The sequence below is a fragment of the Athene cunicularia genome, assembly GCF_003259725.1.
Source record: "Athene cunicularia isolate RWA chromosome 1 unlocalized genomic scaffold, athCun1 chr1_part1, whole genome shotgun sequence".
NCBI classification, from domain to species: domain Eukaryota; kingdom Metazoa; phylum Chordata; class Aves; order Strigiformes; family Strigidae; genus Athene; species Athene cunicularia.
In genome coordinates, this window is record NW_020799091.1 from 1,586,879 (window position 1) to 1,614,544 (window position 27,666).

General features: G+C 39.0%; 1 protein-coding gene across 1 annotated transcript in view; it reads left to right on the plus strand.

The window, feature by feature from the left end:
- Nucleotides 1-27,666, plus strand: part of UVRAG (UV radiation resistance associated) — a 78,764-nt gene that overhangs the window by 12,675 nt on the left and 38,423 nt on the right. Inside the window, exons 6-11 of the mRNA XM_026855117.1 lie at nucleotides 12,136-12,241; nucleotides 14,507-14,633; nucleotides 15,600-15,684; nucleotides 16,167-16,254; nucleotides 16,831-16,891; nucleotides 18,872-19,037. Of these exons, the coding sequence (XP_026710918.1) occupies nucleotides 12,136-12,241; nucleotides 14,507-14,633; nucleotides 15,600-15,684; nucleotides 16,167-16,254; nucleotides 16,831-16,891; nucleotides 18,872-19,037 (633 nt within the window). The remainder of the gene's footprint in view (nucleotides 1-12,135; nucleotides 12,242-14,506; nucleotides 14,634-15,599; nucleotides 15,685-16,166; nucleotides 16,255-16,830; nucleotides 16,892-18,871; nucleotides 19,038-27,666) is intronic.

Sequence of the window (27,666 nt, forward strand, 5' to 3'; positions counted from 1 at the left end):
CCCCCCCCCCCCCCCTACATTTCCTTTGCACTTCTTTGTAGCATGAAGCATGCTTCAGAAAAGGCACTCACTGTTACACCAGCTGGTCATGAACTTGACCAACTAGAGCCCTGTCTAACCCTGTCTATTCTGAGCTGTGGTTTTTCTGAAAACATCTGCCTGTCTGTCATAGAGCTGACAAGAAATGATGGTGTTGGCTTTGATAAAGCTCCCCTTGCTGGATACTCACCAATGCTGGTTTGAAACCTGATTACTGGAGACATGTGCTTTGCTCAGTCTTGGGAAGGTGAGAGTCCAGGCACTGTCTCTTACAGTTTCTAGGCATGCCGTTGGGTGTAGCTCCTGTTTAGCTCTGCCTCTGAGCTAAGACATCCTCCTTTCTTTTTACTTTGTCCTAAAAGGAACAGGTTTTTCTCAGGCCTCAGCACCAGGCCCACTGCTGATTATACTTCAGTGGATTCTACATAATTTATCAAGGAATATATATTGCATTGTCTAGTTCCAGCAATAGTTAGGAGTTATAATTTGTGACCATACCTAGGTGGTATTTTTGCCTGTTTCCTTCCTAGGTAGAAAAGTTCTTTGGAATTGGAGACAAAGTCCTTTGTGTAGTCCAGAATCCTTTTTTATTCCTTCTCACATTAACTCTGCTTTTTTACAGGTGCACTTTTTCTACTGCTGCTTATTTCATTATCTAGCTTAAAAGACTGGTAGCAGTGTTTATTTCTTTCAGAATCATCTCTAGTCTCTTTGTCAGGTGTCTTTTTTTTCTCCTACCAAGCAGTCTGGTTTGCCACCTCCAGGAGTCCAGGCTTGAGTAACTAGACTGTGAACTCTTTCCAAAGATAGTTTTTGTGAGAGCATGTTCCACTTACAACCAGAAGAGAGAGAGGTGGGCATAATTTGAGTTGTGATTCATTTGACAGGACATGTACTTTGGGAGAAAATGAATTGCTGTCTGCCTGCTTCTGTCCATTGGCTATAAAGAGAATAGGGAGGTGTCTACACCATAAAGGTTTGCATCTGGTGCATAAATCCTGCATTTTGAGGACTTTCTCATGATGTGATACTTGTCTGTAGTAAAAATTGACAAGCTGCACATGTGGTTTCCTAATGTTTTCATGAGACCTGTGAATATGAAGAACAGCTTGTACTGGCTTCGTTTAAACTTCTCAAAAAAGGAAGCAAGTGCTGGTGATGGTGGTATCTGCATCCCAGTTATTCTGATGGTGCCGTGCTCCCAGGTGTGCCATAGCCACTGTCATCAGCTCTACAGTGTGAAAGTCGATTGAGAGAGCAGGTTCTAGCTCAACCCTTAAGTCTTGGAAAAATTGCAGCCTGAGAACCTCTGCGGTCAATCTCCACCTAACTATCAAAGCTGCTTTTTTGGGGAAGAAATTACTTTTTTTTTTTTTTTTTCACTTCTGAGAAGAAGGGAATAGCTAAAACTTACTAAGCTTGTGAATAGACCTTAATGAAAAGCACGTTCTTGGCTCGAATTATGTTGATTTAAAAAAATTAATTAGGAATTCCAAAGTGTGTGAACAGTAGAAAACTTTTGGAGTGTTGGATTAAAATAGTGCCTGTGTGCTCAGATGCTTAATTACATGGATTTACAAGTTAATTAAACAGGAGGAAAAGTTTAAATACCTAAACAGCTTTGCTTTACACAAGGAAGTTCTCAGCACCTCTGCAGCTCGTGAACCTTCTTGTTTTGGGGCAGGGACAAGATCCTCAGGCAAATAGAGCGCTGCTAATAAGTTGTTCATGCCATATGGAAATGACGAACTTTCTTCCAGCCATTTGTTTTGAAAAGGCTAACTAACAAAAATTAACCACCCCAACTGGAAAGCTAAAATTCTGAGGTTTTTGTCCCTTGGCCATATTGTCAGATTTCCTGAAAAGAGGTCACTTAAAGGCTTTCTAAATATTATGTAGCTGGTAGGAATAGGTTGTACAGTAACACGTTTCACCTTTCACATAACACTCAGGATGGGCCAAATTCATCTGAGGTCATGTTCTGGACATGTCTCCATAATCAAGCTCTCGGCACGTTTGCAGCACTAATGGGAATAGGTTTATATTTAGTATTCTTAGTTTTTCTATCCTTTCTTTCTTTAAACTTTGAACAATAGACCTTTTGGTATTAAGTGGTGTTGGGAAGATGGGATGTGCTGGCAATCACTAAAGAAAGGGCTTAAAATCCTGTATGTTAAAGCTTTACTGTAGTTATTAAATACAAAAAATAATATCTTGTATTCTACAACTGCTTTTCATTGTGTTGTGACACTTAGAGCAGTTGGCCTGCCAATAGCTTTTGTGCCTCTTAAGTATGTGAGTGCCTGAAATTCTCCCAAATTCTGCCTGGAGATAAAAAGTGCTCTAAGAAATAGTGGAACCTGCCCCTTTGAAGTTTTGCTTCCTACATTTTAATATCTTCAGTCAAAACTACTTCCTCTAGGGTTTAACCATTCCTTGAGCGGATGGGATGGCACATTTGTGCTATTTAGCCAACCAGTTAGTGCAAATTGAAAACGTTTTTTGTTGTGTTTTTTTAACAACGTCATAATCTGATATTGGTACAGTTTGAGTGCAGGAGATGAATACAAGACCAGCTCCAGGCAACTGCTGTAATATTGCTAATATCTAATCTGTCTGAAGTTGATTTAAATAATACTTCTAGGTGTTAAAGAGCTTCCTCTGCTACCGCTACATGTGCATCTGATCTAGTGGATTAAATCTCAAAAACTAGAGCAACTCCGGAGACCACACAGGCTGTGCTTTCATTAAAAGCAACAAGTTCTCGCAGTTCTGGTGATAAGCAAATAAATCTGGCTGCGGTGCCCTGAACAAGTAAACATGACTTTTTGAACCAAATTCTAACACTGAGCGAACAGTTTCCCTGTATTTCACGTCACAGCAATGATGGCCCAGGTTCAGGGACTTTAAATGATCTGAGATTGCCAGTGACAGGACACTGCTCTGAGGAGGACCAGAGCGCAGCTTCTGATCTAGTTACTACTAGTTAGTTCAGAGAAACCTGCAGTGTACTGTTGACCATTGGGCATGTTGATACATTACCAGTAAAGATATAAGTTACTAGAAGTTGTCTTAAGTCCTAGTGCCTTACATATGCTAGTTGTCTTCAGAGTTCATAATCTATCATAGGCCAGGGGTGTGTGTCAAGTGACAGGCTTTGTTTCAGGATCTGCCATTCATAAAATAGCTGTTCATTTAAAGAAGAATGCATGTCTTATTGCTGAAGAGATATTATTTAAGAATAGAAATGTAGGTAGTGTTCGTCTGTAGTCTGAAACTGAGATGTTGGTAAAATCAACTGTTTTAAATGACCCAAAACATGGGGACACAATATAAAATCAGCTTTTGTTTAGCTCTGTTTATCTTGGGAAATGAGCTTTTTAATAGGTACGTTGCTTCCATCTTTATTAGCAGTTTTATTAGACAAACAGAACTTAACGCTGCTCTCTGAAACTAGAAATAATGACCAAAGTATGCAGTCAACATAAACAGTTGTAGTGTTGAAAAACTCCTTAGTAGCTCAGAGGAATTTCTCTGAGACTGGAGGATCAGTGGAATTGCATATGCCAGATGTAGTAACTACCTTTTGGGCAGCTTTTTTTAACACGTGGAAATGGTGCTAAACTTGAAGCTGTTTTTCATAAGCTCACTGAGTGGGCAGTGATGGAGCGAGCAAGGTCATCATGGGCTTAAACTGCTTTGTGCTGAGGTGTATCTCAGGAGTATATTGACCTGCTTACAGCTAAAGAGAAGCACAAGACAAGTCAGTCTTGAACAATGTTAGTGTCTTGCCTTGACAGCCAGTGCCTCAGTCAGACTTTGCTATTGTATAGTTTCTATAAGCAGCAATTCCAGACTTTAGGCTTCCAAGTGTTTGGTGGGGTGGAAAGGAGGGAAAACAGGATGAAAACATGCTTTCAGCTGCTCTCTGACTTTGGAGGGTTTTACAGCATCGACTAACAAACCCAGAGGTGAGCTACACAAAGCTGTCTTCTGAACTTCCCTGAGGTTCCTCTATTTCTATCCCCACCTCCATAAAAGAAGTGAACCCCGTGGAACTGTACAGTAGGCAGGAGTCAGCATCTGGCCTCTGCAGTTCTGACTGCATGGAAATAGAGTTGCTCTTTACTACCCAGTTCCTTTTAGCATGCTGGTAGATGCACAGAGATAAGGGGAGGTAGGAAAGATTAATTTTTAAAAAATTAAAATACGCATTGACATTTAAGTCTTTTGTTTTTAGCTTTTTCCTTTGCTGTTCTTTCCTCAGAGAAGGGTCCCAACTCGTAGCTGCAACCAAAACCTTTCTAAATGTTTCAGCTATGGATGTTCGTGCAGTAGGAGCGGCGCCATATCCTGAGAAGATGGCGTGTATGTGGCAGTGTCTTATTCTAGCTTTTCCAGTGAGTATCTTAGCAATCAAATTGCTGGCTCACGTTGCAGACTTTCAGACTTTAATGTTGCTACTGCTGCTGCCATCACCCTCTCCCAGCAGATGTGGAAGTACACATGAAATGGGTAGTAGGGTTCCTCTTAGCCTGACTTGCGCTCTTAAATCAGTAAGTTCCTCTGCTAAAACTTTCCTTTACTAGTGATAAGTGTGATTGTTTTCCTGTGATGGCCAGGCTTGATGTTTCTAACTAGGAAAGATTTCCACCTGGAAGACTTGGCTCTTTGTACTGTATAGGCAGCCAAGACAAGGCAGGCATCCCCTTGGCTTTGGACTTGAAAACCCAGGTGGCCTAAGGCCAGCATAAATAAATACGAACTGTAATTGGATCTCTTGAGTGCCTCTGTATACTCCTAATAAGCAGTACTGAAATGGATGAATAGTATAATAAGTGTCATGTCTCTTGGCCTAAAAAACCATGTGGGTTGGAGTTGTGGGGTGGTGTCTTCCTGGGAAGTAGCGATTTTTTTTTTTTTTTTTTTTTTTTTGGACTGAGAGAGGTTCCTTAAGGGGTTTTGATCTGTGGAATCAGACATTCGGACAAATCTGTTCCCAGGCATTTTACTTGTGTGGTGCTAAACTATATGGAAATTGAGGCTAATCAGTCATCAGAAGAGTCAATTTACAGGCCTGTCTTTTTTGCCAAAATCTGCAGAAGAGAGCGGCATGGGTCATAGCGAGTTGAAACAGTCCATGAAGCATGAGAGAGAGGTGGGGTTTTTTTTTGTATGTTAACTGCAGGGTTAGCAGTCTTCCGCTGCTGCTGCTCTTATCTTCAGCTTTCCTAATATGCCATATGGAATAAAACGCCCCTACAGTGGCAGATTTTTAGCGAGCGTGATAGGCATGTTGCTAACTCTTGACCAAATTCGGTTTCAGAGCACTGTTGAAGAGAAAGATTACACAGAGCTGTGCAGAACTTCAAAAATAGCCTTATTCTGCTTTATTTGTGATGGCATGTAAAAGACCACATCAATGAAGCAGTGTTCAATTAGATTAGAAGTCATAACCCAGTCCTTCTCTTGTTTCTGGCTTTATTAGAGCTGAGGAAAAACAGAGCATGTCACTTAACTCAATAATTTTTTAACAGATACCTGAAAGTGTTTAAGAGGGAGGATTTTTGTGAACAGTGGCATCGGGACGCTTTATTTTTGTTATAACTTTGTCCTGGATATATGGCTGTAAGAATGGTGCTGCTAACTGCTTTATCTTTCAGCTTGGGCAAAGATTTCAGTGAACGCAGTCATGTCTCCAAAATGCTCAGAAATCCCTAAGCACATCAGGGAAAGTCAGTGCTGCGTTTTGACTGAGAGGAAATAAAATGGCTTAAAGGTCTTGCGTTGGGGAAAATGCTCTCATGTCTTTGATGAAAAAGAGGGCAGGGTAGGGAATGCACCTGTGACTGAGAAGCTGCAGAAGGCTCCTGTGAGTGTTATGATCATCTTGTTGTCTGGTGGGAGATCTCACTTCTCTACTTCAGCTGCAGTATTCTGCTTCTCTTGGAAGTAAATTTTGATTTGAGTATGCAGCTTGAAAAAGTGAGTCACCTGGATATCGATTGGTGTTTCTCCTCCTTCTCCCTCCAGTGGGTAAGGCCTGTGCTCAGTTGTCACTAACACCTTATCAGTTGTGTGGACTACGATTGAGAGAACACAATCAGCTCGAGAGCAGCTGTTTCCCTTTTTGGGTTGAGCTCTTAACCCATTCAACCTGAGTTCATGCATCTTCCTTTATAGTTGTGCAGGGAACTCCAGTCTTAGGCTTGCTCACTGTCTCAGAGTGACAATTGAAATTTATATTAAGTTTTATTGGTAAGTTACATGTCAGCCAAAGGCTGTTGGATTCTATTAGTGTCGCTGTCCTTCTGGTAGGAGTTGTCTTTACATGTTTATGTCCTTTGGAAATTTGATTTGCGTGGCATTTATCTTTCTGCTATATACGGTGTTTTGAATGTGATTCTGTTGCCCTGGCAGCAAGGTTTCTGTCATCACAGACTGATAAGCACCAGTATAAAGAACAAAAAGAAGCTTTGTTATTTGCCATAAATACATTTGTTTTTTGAATAAAACAATGAAGCCATAAATTCATCTCAGCACCGGACTTAAATCTGTGGATTGAAATAAAGAGGACTAGAGACATCTCAGGTTTTGTGACTTCATTCCTGGAAGAATTGTGCTTTGTGTTAAGACTCTTCTCCTCTGCTTATGCCCTGTGTGTATTAAAGGTGATCTGTATGCTAGCTAGCTCCTTTAAATGTTCCTCACACTGGAGGCCAGGACCTCCCCTGCTGCCAGTCTGATAAACGTATTTTTCTCCTTCTCCATTTGCAAATAGCTCAAAGCATCCACTGTTGCAGTGTCCACGTGGACTTGATTATTCCAAAGCTTAATTTGAGTCTTACACATGTAAGACTCAAATTAAAACTGTTTGAAAGAATGATGGAAAGTATCTGTGCTTTGACAACACTCTTTTGTTGGAGTTTCTTACAGCACTGGCTCTTGTAGAGCTTTAATGCCATAAATGAACAAGTCAGACTTGCATTTTATTCTGTTTTTACTCCCTACTGTCTTCTCTCGCCCTACATCTGTTTTTGACAAATTGTAGATATAGATTTCTGAGGAAATTGGGAAAGGGAGTATATGGTTATAAATTAAAAAAATTTTTCTTGTGGGAAAGCAGATGTAGCAAATGATGGTTTAAGGGGCTTTGTAAAAAAATATGTTATAGCTGGCTGGCACTCTCCGTAATCTGATTTCTGGACTCATATAAAGTAGTGTGCATTCCATTTTTTCTATTTAATAGGAAAGTCTTGGATTATTTTTTTTTTCTTTAATAATAGGTTTGGGTATTTTACTTCCAGAATCCTACATCTCACTTATTGCCAGAAGTGTTCTGTTCTATTTTCTAAATCCCTGGTAGTAATTCTCAGTTTAAATTTAGTCTCATTGTAAATGAAGGTTGTTCTGGCAAATAAGACCATAGGCATGGCATTTCTCTTGTGAGGAGTAGCTGTAGTATGTGACTGCTGTAATTAATTGATGTATTTATGGCTTAAAGTTCCATACATGAAAAATCCAGATGTGTCTGATAGAAGCAAATAGATATTTGGAGTGTATGATAGAACTGCAAAATCATGTATCAAATGTCTAATAAAGTTGAGAGACTTTCATTAATATAAATATAAGCATATGTTAGCTTAATAAGCACAACTATCACTATACTCCAGCTTTCATTTTTTTTTTAAAGATTGCAGCCAGGAATGAACTTGCTATATAAACTAGTAAATCACTTGGCTAATTCATGACCAAGAGGAGTATCTCCACTGCAGGATACTGCATCGTGTCTTAAAGGAAAGTGCTTCAGCTGAATATTTAAACATCGCATCAAACTTTACTGCAAGCTGCAAGAAATGTGTTGTTAGAGCACATTTCCAGGTTGTAAAGTCAAGTTATGTCGGACCACTGCATTGTGCAGTCTTGGGAAGTCAGGAAAACTGCTGGATCTTGCAAACAAAACAGGGATGTTACTGCAAAGAAATCCTGTAATGGTGAAGAAGTACAAAACTTGGCAACCTTTTTTTCCCCTCCAAGTCAGTACCCAAACTGATTTGATTGGCAGAACATTGTATGGTAGAATTGTTTCAAATCGTACAGCCAAAGTAGAAAGTAGGATGTTGGGTTGGGTTTGGTTTTTTTTTTTTTTTTTTTGAGGGGAAGGAAATAATTTTGTTAGACTTGAGAAGCCTTGAAGAAATACTCCAAACGTCCCGTATTTCAGCAAATAATTGTGAATAAGCAAGCAGAGAGGAGAGATGTTGAAATTTTGCCTGCTGGTTCTTCCTAGGTCAATTAGGGATGCAGCTTTTGTTGATCTTAGCTACATTACATGGCTAATGTTTTTGTATCTATCCCACTGTCTTTTCATCTTCCAAATGAAGGGAGACTATTTATTTTTCCTCTTAGTCTTAATCATCTCAAAGCTGGTGATACTAGAATGGAAGTAGAACAGCAGCTTCATGGGTCTCCATCTCCAAACTACATTAGAGTGGCCTTCCCCTGTGAGGAATTTTAATGTCTGTTTTGCTTTCCAGTTCTTTCCCAGGCAGCAGCGTGCGACTCACCTGATGTTGGACAATTGCACGGCAGCTCTCGGGGCCCCAAGCAACAGCAGTAAATCTGTCACGCTTAACATTTGTATTACTCTGCTGCTGGCTGGCAGTGGCTGTGAGCTGCTGCAGGGACACCAGAGCAGCCTGCAGACATGGGATGACGACACTGTTGGCTGAGCTATCTCTTTGAAAAGGCTTGAGTTTCTGCTGTATCTGGCTTGGCTTTCCTGACCGCTGAAGGAAATTTGGTAGCAGGCCAGTGGCCTCTTGAAGCCCTGAATTAGCTCTTAAAGTGCTATGGAAGTGCTAATTTTAATAAAGGATAATAAAAAACCCTCGAACAATCTAGGAAGAATCCCACATTGGCTGATAGCACGTAGATTATGCCATCAGTTGGCTCATCATTGTCGATCACTAAACCAAGCCAGATTGTACTCTAAGCATAAATTGAGCTAACTTTAGGCTGTAGCATTGGACTTGCATTCAGCCTAGAAATGGAAACAATATGCAGTCAATTAGCGTTGAAGTTTCTCTCCATTCATTATGTATTAATTTTAATCCAGATTTATGGCCTCAACTTGCTGATCTCCATTCATTGGTGCAATCATAATTGCCTCCACCAAGTCTGTCTTATGCATGTAGAAATGATGGACAGAATTTCCATGCTGATGTTCTTACAGCTTAGTTTGTACTCCCCTTGTTGGATGACCAAAGATTTCCATGTGGGTGCAGTGGGGGCTTTTTTGGCTGGAAAGGGAGACTTCTGTTGATAGTTGCTGCCTTTGTAACATGAAGTCCCCAAAATTTTCATCTTGGAAGGATTAACTTCGGATGTGGTCATGATCTTACTGTTACCATTTTAAAGTTTTTGGAACAACGGTGAACATACTGGGATTGAGTCAACTAGTATCAGTTAGTTTTCTGTCTTGCAATGTAAATGGCACTATTTGACATCAAGGCAGCCAAGTTTAAGTGTAGGGGTTTTTTTATATTGCAAGAAATATCTGGATTGTTTGCCTTAAAAAGAAAACCATTTCTTATTAAAACCGGACTTGATTGCTGAATTATTTTATATAGCAGTTTTTATAGGTTAGGAATATATCTTTAGATGTAGATTTAGCAAATGGAAGTATTCTAAGTACGTACTGTTCTGAGAAGTCAGTCTGAAAGATGTTCGTTCCTTATACTTGGACACGGGTAGAAGAACCTGAAGCTATTACAAAATGCGGAGGTTTTTAGCTGTGTATTGATCAAATCATTGTGAGGAACTTACATGGCGAATGATCCCTCTAACAGTTTACCAGTTCCATAAATACTCTTTCAATGAATAAAACACTTTTCAGCAGTCAGATTTTGCTACCTAAATGGCGTGATGTGAGAACTTGTAAAACTTTTCTTAATCACCTAACAGACTAAAGGAAGAATGTTCTTCCAGTATAAAATTAGATGAAGAGGAGAGAAGGGTAAAGGGAAATGTCACTCAGTTAATTACCCAAAACTAAAACTTATAGGTAAAGAGTAAGGCTTTCTTATGTCTGGAAAGAAAGTGTTCCAGACTTTTGGAAAGAGGTGGGTTGGAAACTGTTGAAGTAGGAAACTTAGACTCTGTTGTATGATGTTCAGGATGGTCAGCAAACCTTGGCTTTGACCTGTGCAACCGTATGTTACCTAGCTGACAGCCTCGCGATGCATTCAGGAAGGTGGGAGGTATAAAGTAGTAGTTCCCATTAGGAACTAAGTGTTTCCAGGAGTTTTCTACTCCATTAGGGATGTGAGACCAAACCCTTGGGTGACCCAACCTCAGCAGCCTTACCCCCCAGCTCTTCCCACCCCTGGTAGCAGCCAGCAGAGCCCTGCTGCTCGGTTGGTGGAGTTGTGAGCAGTCAGTGTGACGTTAATGGTTGGACCGGATGATCTTCAAGGTTTTTTTCAACCTAGATGATTCTGTGATATGTGATTTGGATGGGGTACAGCTACCCCTAAAAAGCTCTTGGGCTGCTTGTGCTACGAGCAGTCTGAGAATCTCTAAAGAAACCAAAGAAATCCCTTAGACTTTTGTTTCCAGTTATACTGTTACAGAGAGTGGTGTTTAGAAGAAGCAGCGTGAAGGAACTAAAAGTGTCTGATGGCTTAAATGTATTCACATGTAAAAGTCCTAAATTGCAGTGACCTTGTTTTAATCTTACTAGCATTGCTTGTTCCCTGTTGTGCATGTAGAATCTCCTCTCTCTGTGTTTGTTTGCTGGGCTAGGTGGTGTAGGCACTCTCCTCATGCTGAATAATACCTAAGTGTGTGCTGTTGACTTAAGATGGGGCGCTGAGTGGAGGTGGTGTGAGGAGTAAATGCTCTGTGGTCACATACTTGAAGCACGTAGCCTGGATATATTGGTCTAGCTGCATCCAGACCATTAGGCAAAAACTTTTAAATACCGATGCCTCAATTGCTTGTAAATCTGCAAGAGATTAGAGAATGCAGAAGGAAGGAGCTGGGTAGCCTCTTTGCTGTGCTCTAGTGCTTCGGTCCTGGGTGTACAGCAAATTGTAGCATTGATTTAGTAAAAAGAGGCATTCCTACGAAGAGGCAGGGATTTTTAATTTTGACAAAGCAGAGATGAGCATTAAAGTGTGCGCTGGAGCAGGCTTGGTCTTTTTGTCACGTTTACCTGGCAAAAGCACGTTATCTGGCCATTTTTGCTATTCTGGCAAGACTTTAGTGGAGCTAAGGGTTCACTCCAGCAGCAAGGCTGTCTAAAGAATATCCTTACAAAAGAAGAATCCATTAATAGTGAAACTTCAGATGGGTTTACATGCCTTAAAAGACATAGTCTATGTTTGCAGACCAACTCTGTTTTTTTTTTTTCCTAAGAAATATATACGTCTACTCCATATTAATTCTAAGAAAGATATTAATGTCACTCCTAGACCTGTTTTTGTCATTGCTTTCCTCTGCCTGACTTTTTTTTTCAATAAATATGACAAATAATCATTTTTTCTTCATCCTGAAGCTAGGGCTTCATCTTTTTCATGCTTCAAATGTGATTCAATTAAGAAACCTGTGTTTTTATTACAGAAGGGCCCACAGCATATTTGAGTGTACCGAAGGGTGTTTCATGCTTTTGGCCTGGGTAGCTGTGTGTTATCAAAAGGATACTTGCACTTTTTAAAAGCTGTGTTAACAGTGCTCATGGTAACTGTCACGTGTGAATCTGTCTTGATGTTAACCGTGGTATAACTTAATTGTGACGTGACATCCCTGTAATTACCTGCTTTCTCAGCTACAGCTTTTGTCTTATTGGCATCTATTGAATTTAACAAATGAAAAGGAGATTTGGGACTTGATGGAATTTAGAGACTTGCTGTTTTTTCCTTTGGATACTCATTTCTTAAACTGTGCAAATTATGAGTACTCTTTTATTTTAAAACAGAAGCTGACAATGTGAATTTGTAATACTGCTGCTGATTGTGTGGCAGCTGGCGTGTTCGTCATTAGGACACGTGTGGGCAACCTTTAGTACAGCCGTAACTTCTCTTCTCCTTACAGGCTTCACAGAGCCCAGTGTGCAATTAAACAGACTCAGGTAACTGTTCAGAAAATAGGAAGGGAGATTGAAGAAAAGCTGAGATGTACATCTACAAGCAATGAACTGGTAAGTTTGATTATCTAAAACTTTATTCTACAGGCTGACTGAAGCATCTGGCTGATGTCTTGACCATAAGCTTGTTTTTTTAACGCTTGAACTTGAAATCTGTATTTGAACCTCTCATTTTAAATGGAACTCATCTGAGGAGTGTAATGTCAGTGGATTTTAGATTGTGTGTGTTACTCAAATGGATTGATAGGTCGCTTACTCTATTTTTACCTTTATTTTGGATAATTGCTTCTATACTATAAAAGCATAAACATCGCACAGTGCATGGAAGAGGTTTATCAGGAAAACCAACCTTTTAATGATTTAGATAAATCTTGACAGGAACCTGTGGTGGATTTAGAGTAAGGTGAGTCTACTGGCTGTATCTTCTTGCATCCCAACTCCCTTTGGGTGAACAGAATTCATGCAAAAGCTGTCACTCAAGTGGCACATTCATTTTAGGCAGGAATTATATTAGATCTTGCAATAGCTTTTGACAGTTTGTTTTGCCTGTCCTCTTCCCCTTTCCAAAATGTGTACTGGTACTAGTTTCTATTTTCTGCCCAGAAAGGCTGAGCTCAATTCAAAGAAGTGAGTTGACAGAACAAGAGTGGCTCATGGTGATTTCATTATTTTGGTACTCACTGGCACGTGTTTGGTGCCTTCTGTAAGAAAGCACAAATTCGTGAAGTTATTTTATTGCTGTAAGGTAGATTCTGGGCTGAGAGTACTCAGCTAATTTCTAGAAGTGTCAAAGTGGTTTAAGGGTTTGACAGAATAGAAAAAAGAGAGTTTGTTTATCCACTCTAATTACAGGGCTGCATTGTAGATGAAGCAAAAAAGTCAACTCCCTTACTGGTTAATATAACATCTCTTTCAAGTGACTCCAACCCAGAGCTTCTTTGCCCTCTGCTGGTATTTTGGCCATTAAAAGGATTTTTACTATCTTTTTTTTTTTTCCTCCAATTGTGGATATCCTTGTCTCTCTATGCAAAGACTTTTCCGTTATAAATATGTGTGAGCAAAGCCATATGAAGAACACATGATCAAACATGTGATGCAGCTTCTTAGCAACCATGGTCTATGGTATAAGGAAAGGATTACCTGGTTTTCTTTTCCTTTGTTCGATAGTGGAAACTCTTGTTGGGCTCCCATTCCCCTTAAGTGTGGGAACTACAGTTTCATTCTTTAATATTGAGTCCTGCTTCCTGCTGAAGTCTTGGACCAGAAGGATGAGCATACATGTGTAACTGAAGCTGAACAGTTCCTTCCACTTCATATTTGCAAGAGCTGCCTTTTTTTTTTTTTTTAAGGCAGATAATGTTGAAGTAACATTATCTTCATTAACTACTTGGAAAAGTGAAACCTGGCAGAGTTACACAGAGTGACAGTGTTTGGTAGTACTTACACAGTGTTTGCTCACGAGTGCGACTACTTCAGGCTTTGAACTCTATCAGATTCAACTGAAGAGATGCAACTTCTCCTTTCCATTTTGAATCTGTCTTCAGGTATTCTCAATCAGTAGCTATTAAACATAAGTACTTCTTCCATTAAAAAATATAAAACCCCACTTACAGTAGAAAATTCTGCTTCACTATGCACATGGCTGCACAATTTCTTAGTGGAGACAGTGCATCAAAGAAAAAAACAAATTCTTTTTAAACACAGGAATAGATTTAGAGGAGGTACAGGACAAATCCTAAAACTTTTAAAGAAGGGATCTTTCAAGTATAACTGTGTGTAACGATGTAATCTGCTCCCCCTCTCTGTGTTATTTCCTTTTGTATCCTTTTCTTCCTTATCACCCCGAAGCTGGCAATTGCATCTAATAGTGCTGCTCAGACATCGTGAACATTTTTCCAGCTCCCTGCCTCAATTTAGTATAGATTGCTCATTGCTCATCTTCCTTCTTACTGCCGAACCCTTTGCCAGAGAATAGTGAATGCTCACTTGTTGTTAATGCTACGCTGTTAGTTTCTATGTATTTGTCCTGCAGAAACTTCCTCTTGCCTTTCCTTCCTCTCTTAATTTCTGCCCTGGGCCATTGCATTGCTGAGCACAGGAGAGGAGATGCAGCCCACAGGAGGAATGAACAGTGTGGGACACAGCTGAGTTTCTCTCCTTCCTGAGCAGCAAAATGATTGCTTAGGGTCTTTGGTAATCTATGAACTCAGCCTTTAGTCTGGCAGACACTAGTCTTGTCCTATTCTTCCATTTTATCATGCCTTTTATGGAACTGCAGAAAAACTTACTTTTTAAATAAAAAATCTATTCTTCCAATAGAAAAAGGAGAGTGAATGTTTACAGTTGAAGATCCTGGTGCTACGTAATGAACTGGAGAGGCAGAAGAAGGCCCTTGGTCAAGAAGTAGCCTTGTTGCATAAGGAAAAAAGTACTTTGCATGACAGAGGTAAGTGTAGAAACTTTACTGCTTCTAATACAGATATTTATAACCCTCTGATCAGAAGGATAGTAGCCTAACTTATGATCATGGTGACCAAAATAAAGGGGGTGGTTTGTTTTTTTTCAGTCTGTCTCTAATGTGCTTGTGTTTTTCTTTTATCTGAAGTTTACAACCAGATATATTCTCTTCACCATCTGTGTCATACTGAATTCTAGACAGCACTTTCTGGTATCCTGTCTCTAGGTTCTTACTATGACACCTCTCTAAAGTAATCTTAAATCTGTGTTTAATTAAACTTTTATGAGAAAATCAGAACTGCTGCACTGTAATATAGTAAACAGTGGCTTGATGCAGTCACATTATGTCAGGAGAGATCTTGTACCTGTGGTTAGGATTCCATTTTAAGTGTTAGAAGACAAAAATCCCTCTTAATAGCTTATTCTGTAAGTGAAAGATGAAACGCTCAGTCGTCTTGGTATTTTCTTTTACTAAGAAAGTGTCCTATAATAAAATGCTGTATCATTGTCTCTTTGGAGCTCACCAGAGACCAAACTACACGGATGTTTAATCTTGTTGCAGGACACTTTTTTTTTTTTATTATCACTTAGTTGAGTCTAAAATAATTAGTTACTACTAAAAATGAGTGTTTTGTCCCCCTCAATTCTGGCTATGCAAGTACTGAGATGCCTTAACTAAATTACTCCACTACTGTGGACACGAGGGGAATGGGTGTTAACAGAGAACAAGGATTTCTTGGTTGTATTTGGCTGGTGGATGGTGTGTAGTGCATGAAGACTTGTGTTCCTCCTGCACTGTCATTCCCGAGTTTGGCAGCAAAAAGTGGAAAATGGGCATCTAAGAGTAAGTGGAAGATTACTGCCAATGTTTGTGTCAGTATCTACTTTTAAAAACTTTAGCTAACTAAGAAAATATTTGATGCTAATTTTTCTCCTCATGCTGCATGTTGTTTAGGAAATGCATTTGAGACTGAATACCAGAAACTTCAAGAGCATAATGAATCCCTACATGAATTAAGAAAGGAATGCACTGCTAAGAGGTAAAAGGACCTTTGCTTTTTCTGCGATTGGAAAGGAAATACAAGCTTGAGAAAAGGCCACTTGAAGTGGGCATCCTAGCACCAAATATCACCCAAAACTTTTGTTAAGACATCTGTGCTACTATTTGTGATATATAAAGTGATAATGAACAGTGGAAGTCCAGAGAAAAGAAAACAGATGCTTGGTTGCATGTGTAGACTACGAAAGCACTTTTATGTCTGATTTACTGTAGCACAACTTTATAATATTTAATTGTCATAGTCAAAACACACCTATTATGAGGTACAACTGAAAATGAAAAGTTACCTTTGTCTTCTGTATCTTTTTTTTTTTTTTTTTTTTTTTTTTTGTGGTGGAATTACCTAGCTTTTTTAGGGAGGGGAGGTGATACTTGGAAATATGCAGGAGGGATACAAGGGCTTGATATCTTTACTTAAAGCTTTTGAAGAAACTAATTGTTTTGGGATCTCTTTCCCCAAAGAGAACTGTTTTTGAAGACAAATGCCCAGCAGACTATTCGATGCAAGCAATTGCTGTCAGAGCTATCCTATATCTACCCCATTGATCTGGTATGTTTTTAATGTTCTAAAAGTCTGCTTGATGTGAAATGAATTTCCTATTTATTATGCTGGGAGCAAATATCATGTTGTATTTGTGATGAAACTTGCTCTTCACTCATGCTGTTTTTTCCAGCTTTTTTCTGGATTTGGTCCTCAGATTGCAAACCTCACGGGGAGAGGACTTATGCCAGCATCTCTCATAGTCTCCACTATAAAAGTAGAATAGCTGTAGTAGTAATTTAATGGATACTTTTAATTTTGTTTACAATTATATAACATAACCCTGACAGTAGGCTAGCTGGACTTTAATGGAGTACATATAAACAGATGTCAAAATATGGAGCTCCAAAACCTTTTATATAATGAGTTGATTAAGAGGAACTCTTCTTTTAAAGAAGTTGCATTTATTTCTGAATTATATGAAATGTGGACTAAACCACTATGTCAAAGTCACTTTGGGTTCCATTGAATACTTATTTTTTTCTTTGCAAAAATGCTTTGTTGTCATTGGATTTTGTGCAGGTTTCTGTTTTCTAGATGTTATTGTTCCATTCTCACTTTCCATTGTTGATTTTAAACTTACAGAATGATCAAAAGGATTACTTTGTTTGTGGAGTCAAGCTTCCTAATTCTGAAGACTTTCAAGGTAGCTGGATATTCTTAATTTAGTTGTTACAGTTGACACTGCTTCTAAACTTCATAAAATTAAGTAAATGGATAGCACTGGCTTAGCATCCAAATTTCTGACTGGAAAGGACTAGACTAGAAGAAAACTTATGCATTATTTATTCCTACTTCCTAGCTAGTACAAAGGTAGTTACTGTTGGCTCTTTAAAAATACCTCTGTATTCTGAGACTCAGTACTGAAAGGCTGGAACAGGCTGTGGAGTCTCCATCCCTGGGGATGCTCAAAACCCAACTGGACACAGTCCTGGGCAACCTATTGTAGCTGACCCTGCTCTGAGCAGGAGGGCTAACACTACACAGTTTCCAGAGGTGCCTTCCAAACTTAGTGCTTCTGGAAAATATTTGTGTCTGACCTAAAAGTCCGTTGTGGCTGCTTTCAGTCTGTAAATCTTGATGGGACAACCCGCATAAATCCCCATTCAATTTGCTGTAGTTGCTGGTGAACTTAACAAATAAATATCTTGCATAAATAAGACTTTAAAGCTGCCTGACAGTGTGGAGTATTTTACAAGTCAGCTTCTACTTTAGCTGTCTACAGTCATCTTATTGCAAAAGCAAATATATAGTATGCCTGTCTGTGTAACAGTTGTACAGGTAACTGCATGCATTTATCTGCAAATGTTTGACGTGAATTGGAACTTTATTAAAATCTCCTTCAGAACTTCTTGCTCCCAGTACTCACTTGCTCTGCAAGACATGTGGTTCTTTGGGCAAAAACCTCATTCAGTTGCCTAACTCCTCAAAGCCATCCCATACAAATTAACTTGTGCTAACAACGTGAGTATTGGATGCTAGAATAATGGAGGAATAATCTTTAAAACAAATTTGTTTGTCAATATGACAGAAATCGGTCTATTGCTTTGTTTTCCTGATTGCACTAAATGTGGTAATGAATTCAGTTTGGGAAATCTTGAGAAATCCGTGGTTGTGCATCTTTTGGCCCATTTTCAGTTTACTGGTATTAATTCCTTACAAAGGAATTACTAATTCTGTATGGAAGTCTCTAGAAATATTGTATTACAAGGAAGAAGTACTAAGCATTCAACCTGGTGAAATATGCAGTTATATTTGAAAACCAGCTGTCTGACATGTGTATCTTATTTCAGACTCTTAGTAGATAATATTAAAAAAAAAAATAAAAATCAGGCATCTGAAGTATCAAAAAAATTTTATTCCCTAAAAAGTTAGTTTTGTGTTGATTTCACAGGACTCCCTTGTGCCTCAGAAGGGATGACTCTGTCATGTTGTTTTTATTGGTGTGTTCACTCACGAAGAAGAAAAAATAAGAGAAAACAGAAAGGAAAAGCTCTTACATGGCTAAAGAATATAATTTGAATTGCAAGACCTGTGTGTATTCCCAGCAGGTGAAGCTTTAAGGTTGAAACCTGAAGTGTCAAATTGAAAATGATACTTTAAAATAATGGGTTAATGTGAGTTCTTCCAGTTATTGGCAGAGAACAGAGTTCATACCCTGGGGTCGGTGTCTCTCCAACTGATCTCACTAATGAATAAAGTTATGGAGGAATGCAGCTTTTCCCTGACCCCAATCATACATGTCAGCTACATTTAGAGAAATGCAGAAAGTTTAAGACTTGAATTTTGTCTTGGGAATTTTGTTTCACTTTTCCCATCTCTTCTTCACCCTCCCCCACGCAGCCAAATGTTGAGACGAGTAACTTTTAACTTTGAAAGTGTAAAACTGGAAGGAGAAAAAAGCCATCACCCATTTACACTGCCCTTTAATGAAAGAGGTGAAGATAGTGAATGGCACACAGTTGGAAAGCAGTCTAAATTTATTTCAGAATTGCACCCATTCTTAAGTTATAACTTCTGATAGCTTCATTAATGGTGTCATTCTCTAAGCAATCAGGATGAACTTGTGCTGAGCCTGCTGAGAGATACGATCGATTAAATAATGAAATCTTTTTGTTATTGACAGCAAAAGATGACGGAAGCATTGCTGTTGCCCTGGGCTACACTGCTCACTTGGTTTCGATGATATCCTACTTCTTACAAGTGCCACTCAGGTATCCTATAATTCACAAGGGCTCCCGGTCTACAATCAAAGATAATATCAACGACAAACTGACAGAGAAAGAGCGAGAGTAAGTATGTCGTAAACATGCTTAAACAACAGATCAGCAACTACAAAAAAAAACCAAACCAAAACCTTGAGTTTTGGGTAGTCTGAAGTGACATGGAGTTTGAATTTATTTGTTACTTTTTTTTCAGTAGAGGTGAGACAGTCATTTGAGTTTCTTGTGTTGGAATTTAGTGATCTAATAGAGTAGCTTTGTCATTTTAGGTCTGTTGGCACACATATATTGTTGATTTGTCTTCTAATAATGCTAGAAAAAAAACCTTGTGTCTTAGAGGTAGGTTTTGGCTGCTGGTTGGAAAACGTGCCTTTCGTGTTTTGCTGCTGGCCATGGGAATAAACTGCAGATAGCAAGCAGAGTAGGTTCACCGAGGAGTTCCTTGCCAGTACTGGAGTAGTGGTTGATAACCATGAGGAAAATAAAGAGCTTTCTTTAACACAGAGGATTTTAATCACTTGAAAAAGAGCACTGTAAAGTGTTATCTAGTATAAATCAACTTAATATTCAATGCAGATTTTTTAATTTGTTCTGTAATAATTGTCTTTCAACATGTAGCCACGCTGTTGTTGTTGTGGTGCTACTATGAAACTGTCTTGCTGTCCTTAAATTCACTGACTGCCGCCTCCTGCATTTTGGCACTTTGCCTGTTTTCCTGCTGTCTTTGCACCTGTGTGCTCTAATATGAAAATAGTGGTAATTATTGGTTTTATTCATTTTGTAGCCTTCAACCACATAGCTTAAAGGAATGTAACAGTGACCAGCTGTGGGAGGCCAGCTGCTCTGCTCTGATCCTGTGCACATATGGGGGGCTGCAAAGTCAGGCTTGCAGCACCAGTAACTTTGATTTTTACATATGCAGGGTTTGAGAAGAGAACAAAGTAAATGGCTGAGGGGAAATGAATTTGTGGAAAGTAGCTGTCTCTTGACATAAAGCCTGTGAAACAAAACCCAAAAACCCCTCTTCTCTTTGGAAGTACGCAGTCAAAGTACTACAATATTTTAACACATTCCTAATAGTCCAAATCAAGATGGAAGGGTCTTATCATGTATAGCTGAGAGGATTGGGATGCTTGGAAGTGTCTGATTTCTTTTTGACGCTCAGTGACTCTTGACAGCACAGCAGAGCTACCTTGCCTTAAGAGTTAAGAGTTTTCCTGTTTTGACACAGTAAAATACGAGTCTTGCAACTTAATTTTGATACCATTTTAATAATTTGGCCAAACGCTTCCTGGGTAGCTTAACAGAACATTAGTCTGGCTTGGTTCATTTCGGTTCTCTGAGTGTATGATCATACTCCTTCCTGTACATCGCTTTCAGAAGGGTAGCAAGCTAGAACATTTATATCTGGAAAACAAATTTCTGAGGAGTAGAGCTGCCTCTGTGTGGGTGTATAAAGATTAAACCAATTTCCTGTTGTCTGAAACAGATTGGAAGGTTTAGTCCTTTAGGCTACAGCCTTCCAAACCCTCATGACTTAATACTTTATTTCACAATAGAGTTTTGAAAAGGAGAAAGTTTAACTAAGTATATGGATCCCTGTTGGGCCATTTACCTGTGTTCTGCAAGATTTTTTCAGGATTAGCTCCTGCCTGAGATCTTCTCTTCCCAGCTATTGGAGAGTCAATCCTACCAGCTCTCAAAGGACTTTGGTTGCTATAGAAAACCTCAAATATCTTCACTTGAAGTTTTCTTTCTCAGCTTATAGCTCATGTTTCTCACCTGCTCCTAACTGAATTGAACATAGCAATTAACAGTCATTCTTAAATTTATTTATTTCAGTCACCTGTCCTTTAGCAGCTTTTCAAACTCCAACATAAACTGTTGAGTAATTACAGTGAGGTTTTCTCTGTACTGGGTCTTTACTTTAACACATAGCATCATGATTATTGCCTAGGTTAAACATTTTACTTGGCTTCGTGCTTTTCTTCTGGACTGCAGGGTTGCCCAGAGATGTCTATTAAGAGTTTCTAGAACTTGTGCACTGGGGGAATAGCTGATGTTTTTTCACTTGAGAGCAATTTCATAAGTACACGTGTTTGTTTTTAACGTTATACTGTATAAACGTGTTACTTCACTTTTTCAAGTTTCCTTACCAGCTTTTTTAAGCCCTTAGAATAAGTTGGTTAAATATTTTGAGAGCTTTCAGAATGTAAGTTAACGTTTGGGAAATACTTTTTATTTGCTTCAGATTTGTTTACTTGGATGATCCAAGTCACTTAAATCTCAAGGTTCTTGTAGAAGTATTCATTATTTTCTGCTGAAATTACTGTTAAATTGGAATTTAAGCTTGTATAAAAGAAGTAGGAGTCTGTGGTGAGATCTTAGCACTCGTTTGGCTGCGTTACTGAAGGCAGAATGGGGTATAGAATATGTGCCAGTAGCATACAATATATGGTCAGCTTTGTAATACTAGAGATGCTAGTGTTTATAATCTATCCAGTAACTGTTCCCTTCTTGTATTCCATAAAATAGTTTTGTTACCACTAAAAGGCTGTAAGTTTTCTCCCATAAATCTCCTTTTATGACTTCTGAACCACCAAGGTAAGGCAAGAATATAGTTTTCACTAAATATCTCATTAATGCACTTCAGTGATCCCTTTCAACATCTCCAGAATGCATCAGAGGTGTAGGAAGAAAGAGTACTATTCCTCAAACATTCTGGAGTCTGAAAGATTTCAAAGGAAACGATGGATATATAACTCCCAAACTTAAGCCACTTAGGACAGCAGCATGTTCCTCTCTCCAGTGACAAACACATTTGCTGAATAAACCACCTAAATTCTTTGGCACTCTTCCTGCAGAATGGGAAGCTAGCACTTCATTGTGTTCTCATAAACACAGTGAGAATGCTGATATCAAACTATTTATGATATGTCCTGACACTGTCTGTCAAGCCCTGCATTTAATGCTTCTGTTAGTCTGCTCCCAGATTTTTAGATAATGAATAGCTTCCAGTTTAGACCAAAATAAGGATTGTTATGTCTGAAGCGAGACATTGTGAAACTGCCTGTGTTGGTGTTGCTGCTGTTGTAGTGGTTTTTTACATAGTCTTCAGTTCTTCTAGTGCCAATGGAAGAAACAGCTCACAAAGTAAATGCCTGCATTTTGCTGTCTGGAAGCTCCTGAATCTTTTGAAATCACGTCAGTCTCCTTGTTAGTTAAAGTGTGTACAGGGAAGCAGACGTGCCATCTGTTTGGGAGTCTTTTGGCATCTCTGTTAACTCAAAGCTCTGCTCGGTGCCTGCTTTTTATAGTTGGAACTTCACATGATGCTTCTACAACTGCTGGTTGAATATTTAAGAATAGAATGTTTGCTTAATCGAATCACATTAGACAGCTTGGAAATATGTATACTCCCCTAAGAAAAATAAAGTTCTTTGGAGTTCATTCACCTTTCTGATACCCTGTGTGTGCCTGGACAAATGAAATGCATCTTCTGAGAAATTATTTTTGTTGTATTTTCGCATTCTCGTTCATATTGTGTCTTTTAAATATTTTCAAGAACTCTTACCTGCTAGGTAATAGGGAAACAAAAATGATTTCAAGAAATAGTTTTTCTAACATTGTTTCATTGTAGTAATAGTAAGCAGAAATAAAATAATACATGTAGTCTATTCTGGCTCATTCTATACCACCTTCCCACCAAAAATGTGTTGAGGGAGGATTACAAACCTAGCAGTAGCAAGGAAGTAACCATCTCAAAGTCATATTTCAGGTTAGGGGGAAAAAAATGTAGGAGTAGAATACATAATCTAAAAAAGTTTTGTATTTAAAAGACAAAAAGAATGTTGATGTTTCCAAGACTAGCTACTGGAGCACATACAAGCATTTCAGAGTTGTCTGGTCTTGAAGTGATTTTTTTTGTGTGTTTTTTTTTGTTGTTTTTTTCTTGTGTTGTGTGCTTTAAATATTAAACTTGTTGCCACTTAATGTTATAAAGATAAAAAATATAGATACATTTAAAAGTAAAATAAAAACCAAACAGGCAGCAGATAGTCATGGAAGAAGCCTGATGTAGTCTGGTGTGTTTTTTGCAGAAATATGTGGCGTTAGCTGATCTGAGGTAACAATAAACTACTGTAAAGTTTTCCTTGGCATTTTATAATTTATAGAAAGATTTAAGGTCTTGTTTTTTCCACTGTGCTTGACAAATACAGACGCCAACAGACTGAAGGATACACACAGAGCTGTGATGCGGTCTTGGGCATCTGACATCTTTGCAGATACGACTTTTATGTACCTCAGGAACCAAATAGTTGTATGAAATGGCATAAGGAGGAGTGACATTTAGCATACTGCCATGGCCACCTAAATTATGCTGCTACCTGTCCTGTCTGAACATCTCCTGTTGTCACTAAACATAGGAAATGTCTGTCTGTTGCATTACTGTGTCCTCATAGAAAACAGGACCAAAATCGTATGCTTTGTTTGCAGCTGAAAGTGATAGGCCTGGTCCTGAAGTAATTTCCTGGAAACTGTTTCTGTGATGTGAAGTTATACATTAAAATTGTCTTTTTCTGGAGCTCTGCCTCATCATTATTGAGAACTTCAAGCGTGCCAGAAGACTGTAATTATTAGTTAGTTTTTGTCTTGTTGTTTAATTTGGGTAGGAGTTCTAGAAGTGGCTGCTTTGAGTCAGGGTTGTGGAGTGGCATCAGACTTGGTCTGGGAACAAAGTCTGAGTGCATCTGACCTCCTGTATCACAGAGGCACTGCAGTGCTCAGCTGTGATCCTTATAGGCCAGTTTCATTTCATTGCTATAACCCGTGTGGGAAGTGCTAAGGTATGAATAATTAAAAAACCAGGTCATTTTTCAGCGGGATGAAGCGGTCTTTTAGCAACTGAAGAATATATCAAGCATGAAATGCAGCTGCCCTTGTTGGATCTTCAGGAGTACTTCTGGATTCCTGAAGGATGTAAAGCCATGAGTGAGTTTGTCCTCACACAACTTCTGTACAACTAAAGCCAACACGCAAGTGCAGGGCCAAAGGGCTGCAGCACTGTGTGTGGTGAATGTTAACATAGCTGCATGGCTTGTTGATTGAGTCTTGAATTCAAACCAGCAGGCTGGTTTACCCCAGTTTGGGATGCTTTTAATTAGGTTAGGGAGCCGAATTTCAGAGAAGTGGAAAAGTTAAGAGTAAGTTGGGCCAGATGCACTTTTAATCCGCACATGTTCAAACGATTAATTTGATATGTTGGTGTTGTATTTTTAGACATACTCATTTGCACTGATAAAACTTGCATTATATTGTGTGTGGTTCACACAGTATTAAGTCGTGCAATAGGAATTAACGGCAGTGTAAGTTCTGATGTAAAAAGTTTCACTTCTGAGGCCCGTGAGTAAAGCAGAGTTTATATCAAAACCAGTTCTGCCACAAGACTGCTTCCAAATTTCCTTTCTTGATGAACTGGGGTGTCTTTCAATTCTTTTAAGTGTGACAAGCTGGATTTGCAAATAAGTGGAGGTAAGTATTATTGAACAGGCATATGGATAATTTTGGAGCATTTGGAAGCCACTTGTTGAATGAACATAGTCTAAAAGTGGTCCTCACTCCTGTGGCATTGCTCCTGCTTCGAAGAATGGGAAAATCAGAGTTTCAGTTTTAGCAGGCTTAGTATAACTGAAGGCGATTATTGCTTTTTGCCTGGTAACAGATAAGCCACCTACGACAAAGCAGTCTGAAAAGGTTGTGACACAAACAACTGAAGAATAACTTTTCACTGACGTTAACATCTTCCAATTCAATTGAGAAGTCTTTAATCATATTTGGTACTTTGGCTGAGATAATGAAATGGCAGCTTTGGGAAGAAATCTTGGCAAACTTAAATCAGATGGAGGGAGATGGTTGAGAAATCTAATAGCTGTCAAAGCAAAGTTGATTCTTAGTGGTAGATTGAGTGTGTGTTAAGTGTTCGACTATATTGCTTAAAGAATGTTTTTTGCCATGAACTTATCTTGAACTGTATTTTTACGTTCCACATTCTTGAGGATATTTAGCTAGAATCCTGGCTTATTTTATTCTTGATCACCAAAATAATGCTTTTGCCTTCACTAGGTCAGCAAATATTATTGTGAGTAGATTAAGAATTAGATCAGGTGTTCGTTAATAAATTTAGATACTGTTAACACGATTCCTGGGAACTAGAAGCGTTTCCATGCTCCCGGCCAGTCTGAGAAATCAGACTGTTTACTGCAGTAGATGAGACCACTGACCCCAGACATCTACAGCTGAGAAATGTTTCTGTGAAGACATACTAGTCTTAATTTACTCCCATTGGAACACTATACTCCTGATGAGATTATTTTTCAAAACATTACTTCATTTTTCAATAAGCAGAGACCTGACCTGTATAAAGTGTCCTCTAGTTAAAAATGATCCTTCAGTGGCAGGGAGATTTAAAGTTGCGATAGTGAGGTTGTCTGCTCTGTCCTTACAGATAGTCCTCGCATTGTGATATCCATCACGGCTTGTATGTAGCAAGCCTTGAATTCAAGCTGAAATATCTCACAGAAATGCACAATTTACAAAAAGCCATCAGTGTTGCTTGTTCGATGGATTGCTAGCTGTGTTTCAGAGGTGTTTTGAAAGCATTATTTGCTGAAGTAGTAGAATATACATTTATAAATATATAAATCGGTGACTGTTTTATCATGAACTGCCTGACTTTCAGAATCTGTTTTTTTTTTTCTTGCTTTTCCTGTGTGCAGCCTGTACATATTGAAGCTATTGTACGTTCTCCAAGAGCAAGGTCACAGCAGTTACACTTCTTAATAGAAAGATGGCAGTGCTTCTGCTTTCGATTATCATCTTGTTGAGCTATTCAGATAGGCATTTTGAAAGTACATTTCATAAAGTTAAACTGCCAATATGTTTTCCTTTCCCAGTAAACTAATTATCTTTGTATTGTGTAAAGCTTGAATGAGGATATGCTTTTTTTCCCTTGGCAGTCTGTATTTTTGTCATCAAGTTTGTTTTACAAGTGTAGTTCTTTCTCTCCAGTAGAAACTAAAAACCATATAGTAATCAAATCTGAATTCACTTGTGATTTGTGATTCATATTCATGTCTTAATCTCATCTGTAACAAAGCAAAGCGCACACTTGTAATCCTTCTTTTCTGTCTTTTCATTTGATTTCGGCATTGCTCACCAGGTGGGGATCTTAACTTTTTCACTTAAAACTTTTCCAGTCATGCTGACTGTTGGCAGACTAGTTAGCTGTTCCCGGTAGGCTAGTAGTCACCCAAAGGTCAGTTTGCAGCCTACACCGTCAGCTGGTAGCTTGATCTAAAAAGGATCCAAAGTGCTGTGTGTTGCATCTCTACTTGAGAAATTGAGTGGTGACGGCGGTTTCGTACTGCTGCGTTTTAGCTGTGTTCCTTCCAACAAGCACTGAGCTGCTTAAGATCTGTGCTGGTCTCTGTTCTGAAGCTGATAGAGCTGTGGTGCAGCTTGTCTGAGAAGGAAACAGGTTTTGAAGCTGTGTGGCCAAAGCTTGTGCCTTTGTCTTCTGGTGGAGTGCAAAAAGGTTGGAAGTGCTGCGGGTTTTGGTGCCTGTGACTCTAGCAACCTACTTTTCCTAATACTTGATTCGAAGTGTCCTTGGGAACAGTGATTTCAAGTGAGCTGGCTGGACAATGGTAGGCCTTCTCGCTTAAAAGGCTTTCAAGGTTTGCTTTCTTCTGGTTCAGAAGTCCCAGCACTTTTAAATAAGGCAAGCTTTCTCCTCTGGATACAGCATTCCTTTAAAATGAGCAAAGAGGATGTGGTTAGGTTGGAGGGAAAACACTAAGTCCTTCCTCCCCTCACAGACCCCCAAAAGGGGGGTGAGGTTGAAATAATTCAAACTTCAGTAAATATTTAAACCCTGTTGTTGAATACTTCTCATACTTCAGTCATATCAAGCAAGAACTTGTGACTTTTTCAGGTCATTATCTTATCTGGATTGGGCTGGTTAGTTCTGTCCTTGTATAGGGTGTCCTATCCGTGGGCTTAAGCTTGAAATTCATCATTTTGTAAAGTGTCCTAGGTTTTGGTAGTGTTGTGTGAGGCACGGTTGTTCCCTGGTTCTGATGGATGACCCTGCTATCACACCAGTGCTGTTTCAGTTGCAGAAATTACATCAGTTCTTTATCTGTATAATAGTGAATAATTGGGTTGCAGCTGCCTTCTGCCAAGTCTGCTCTACAGTCACCTCCCTGCAGCCATTCTGCTTGCTGTCCTTGAAAATAAGAAGGGAAGGAAGAGGCCGAGTCAAGTTTGTTCTATGGCAAAGTCAGGGGATGCAGTTGGGCAGGAGCTCTCAAAGGTACTGCAAGTACGGTGATGTGAAAATACAACGGTATCAGCTTCATTTAGTCGGTGGGCTAAGTCTCTGATCTTCAGTTAACTACTGGATAATTAAGCATTCTTAAAAAGTGAATGTCCTTGCTGTTAATTTCGCTTGCAAAGCTACAGATATTAGTGGTCCTTGAACTTTTGCATCACTTCGAAAATTAAGGTTATCTAACACAATTCCAAACTAGATTTGAAATTTTACTTATATTTGCCAAATGGGATGTAATAGCCTGTTTAAATTGGGCCACACTTCAGCTTGTGGAAAACAGTTAGATGTGATGTGTTTAAAAAAAAA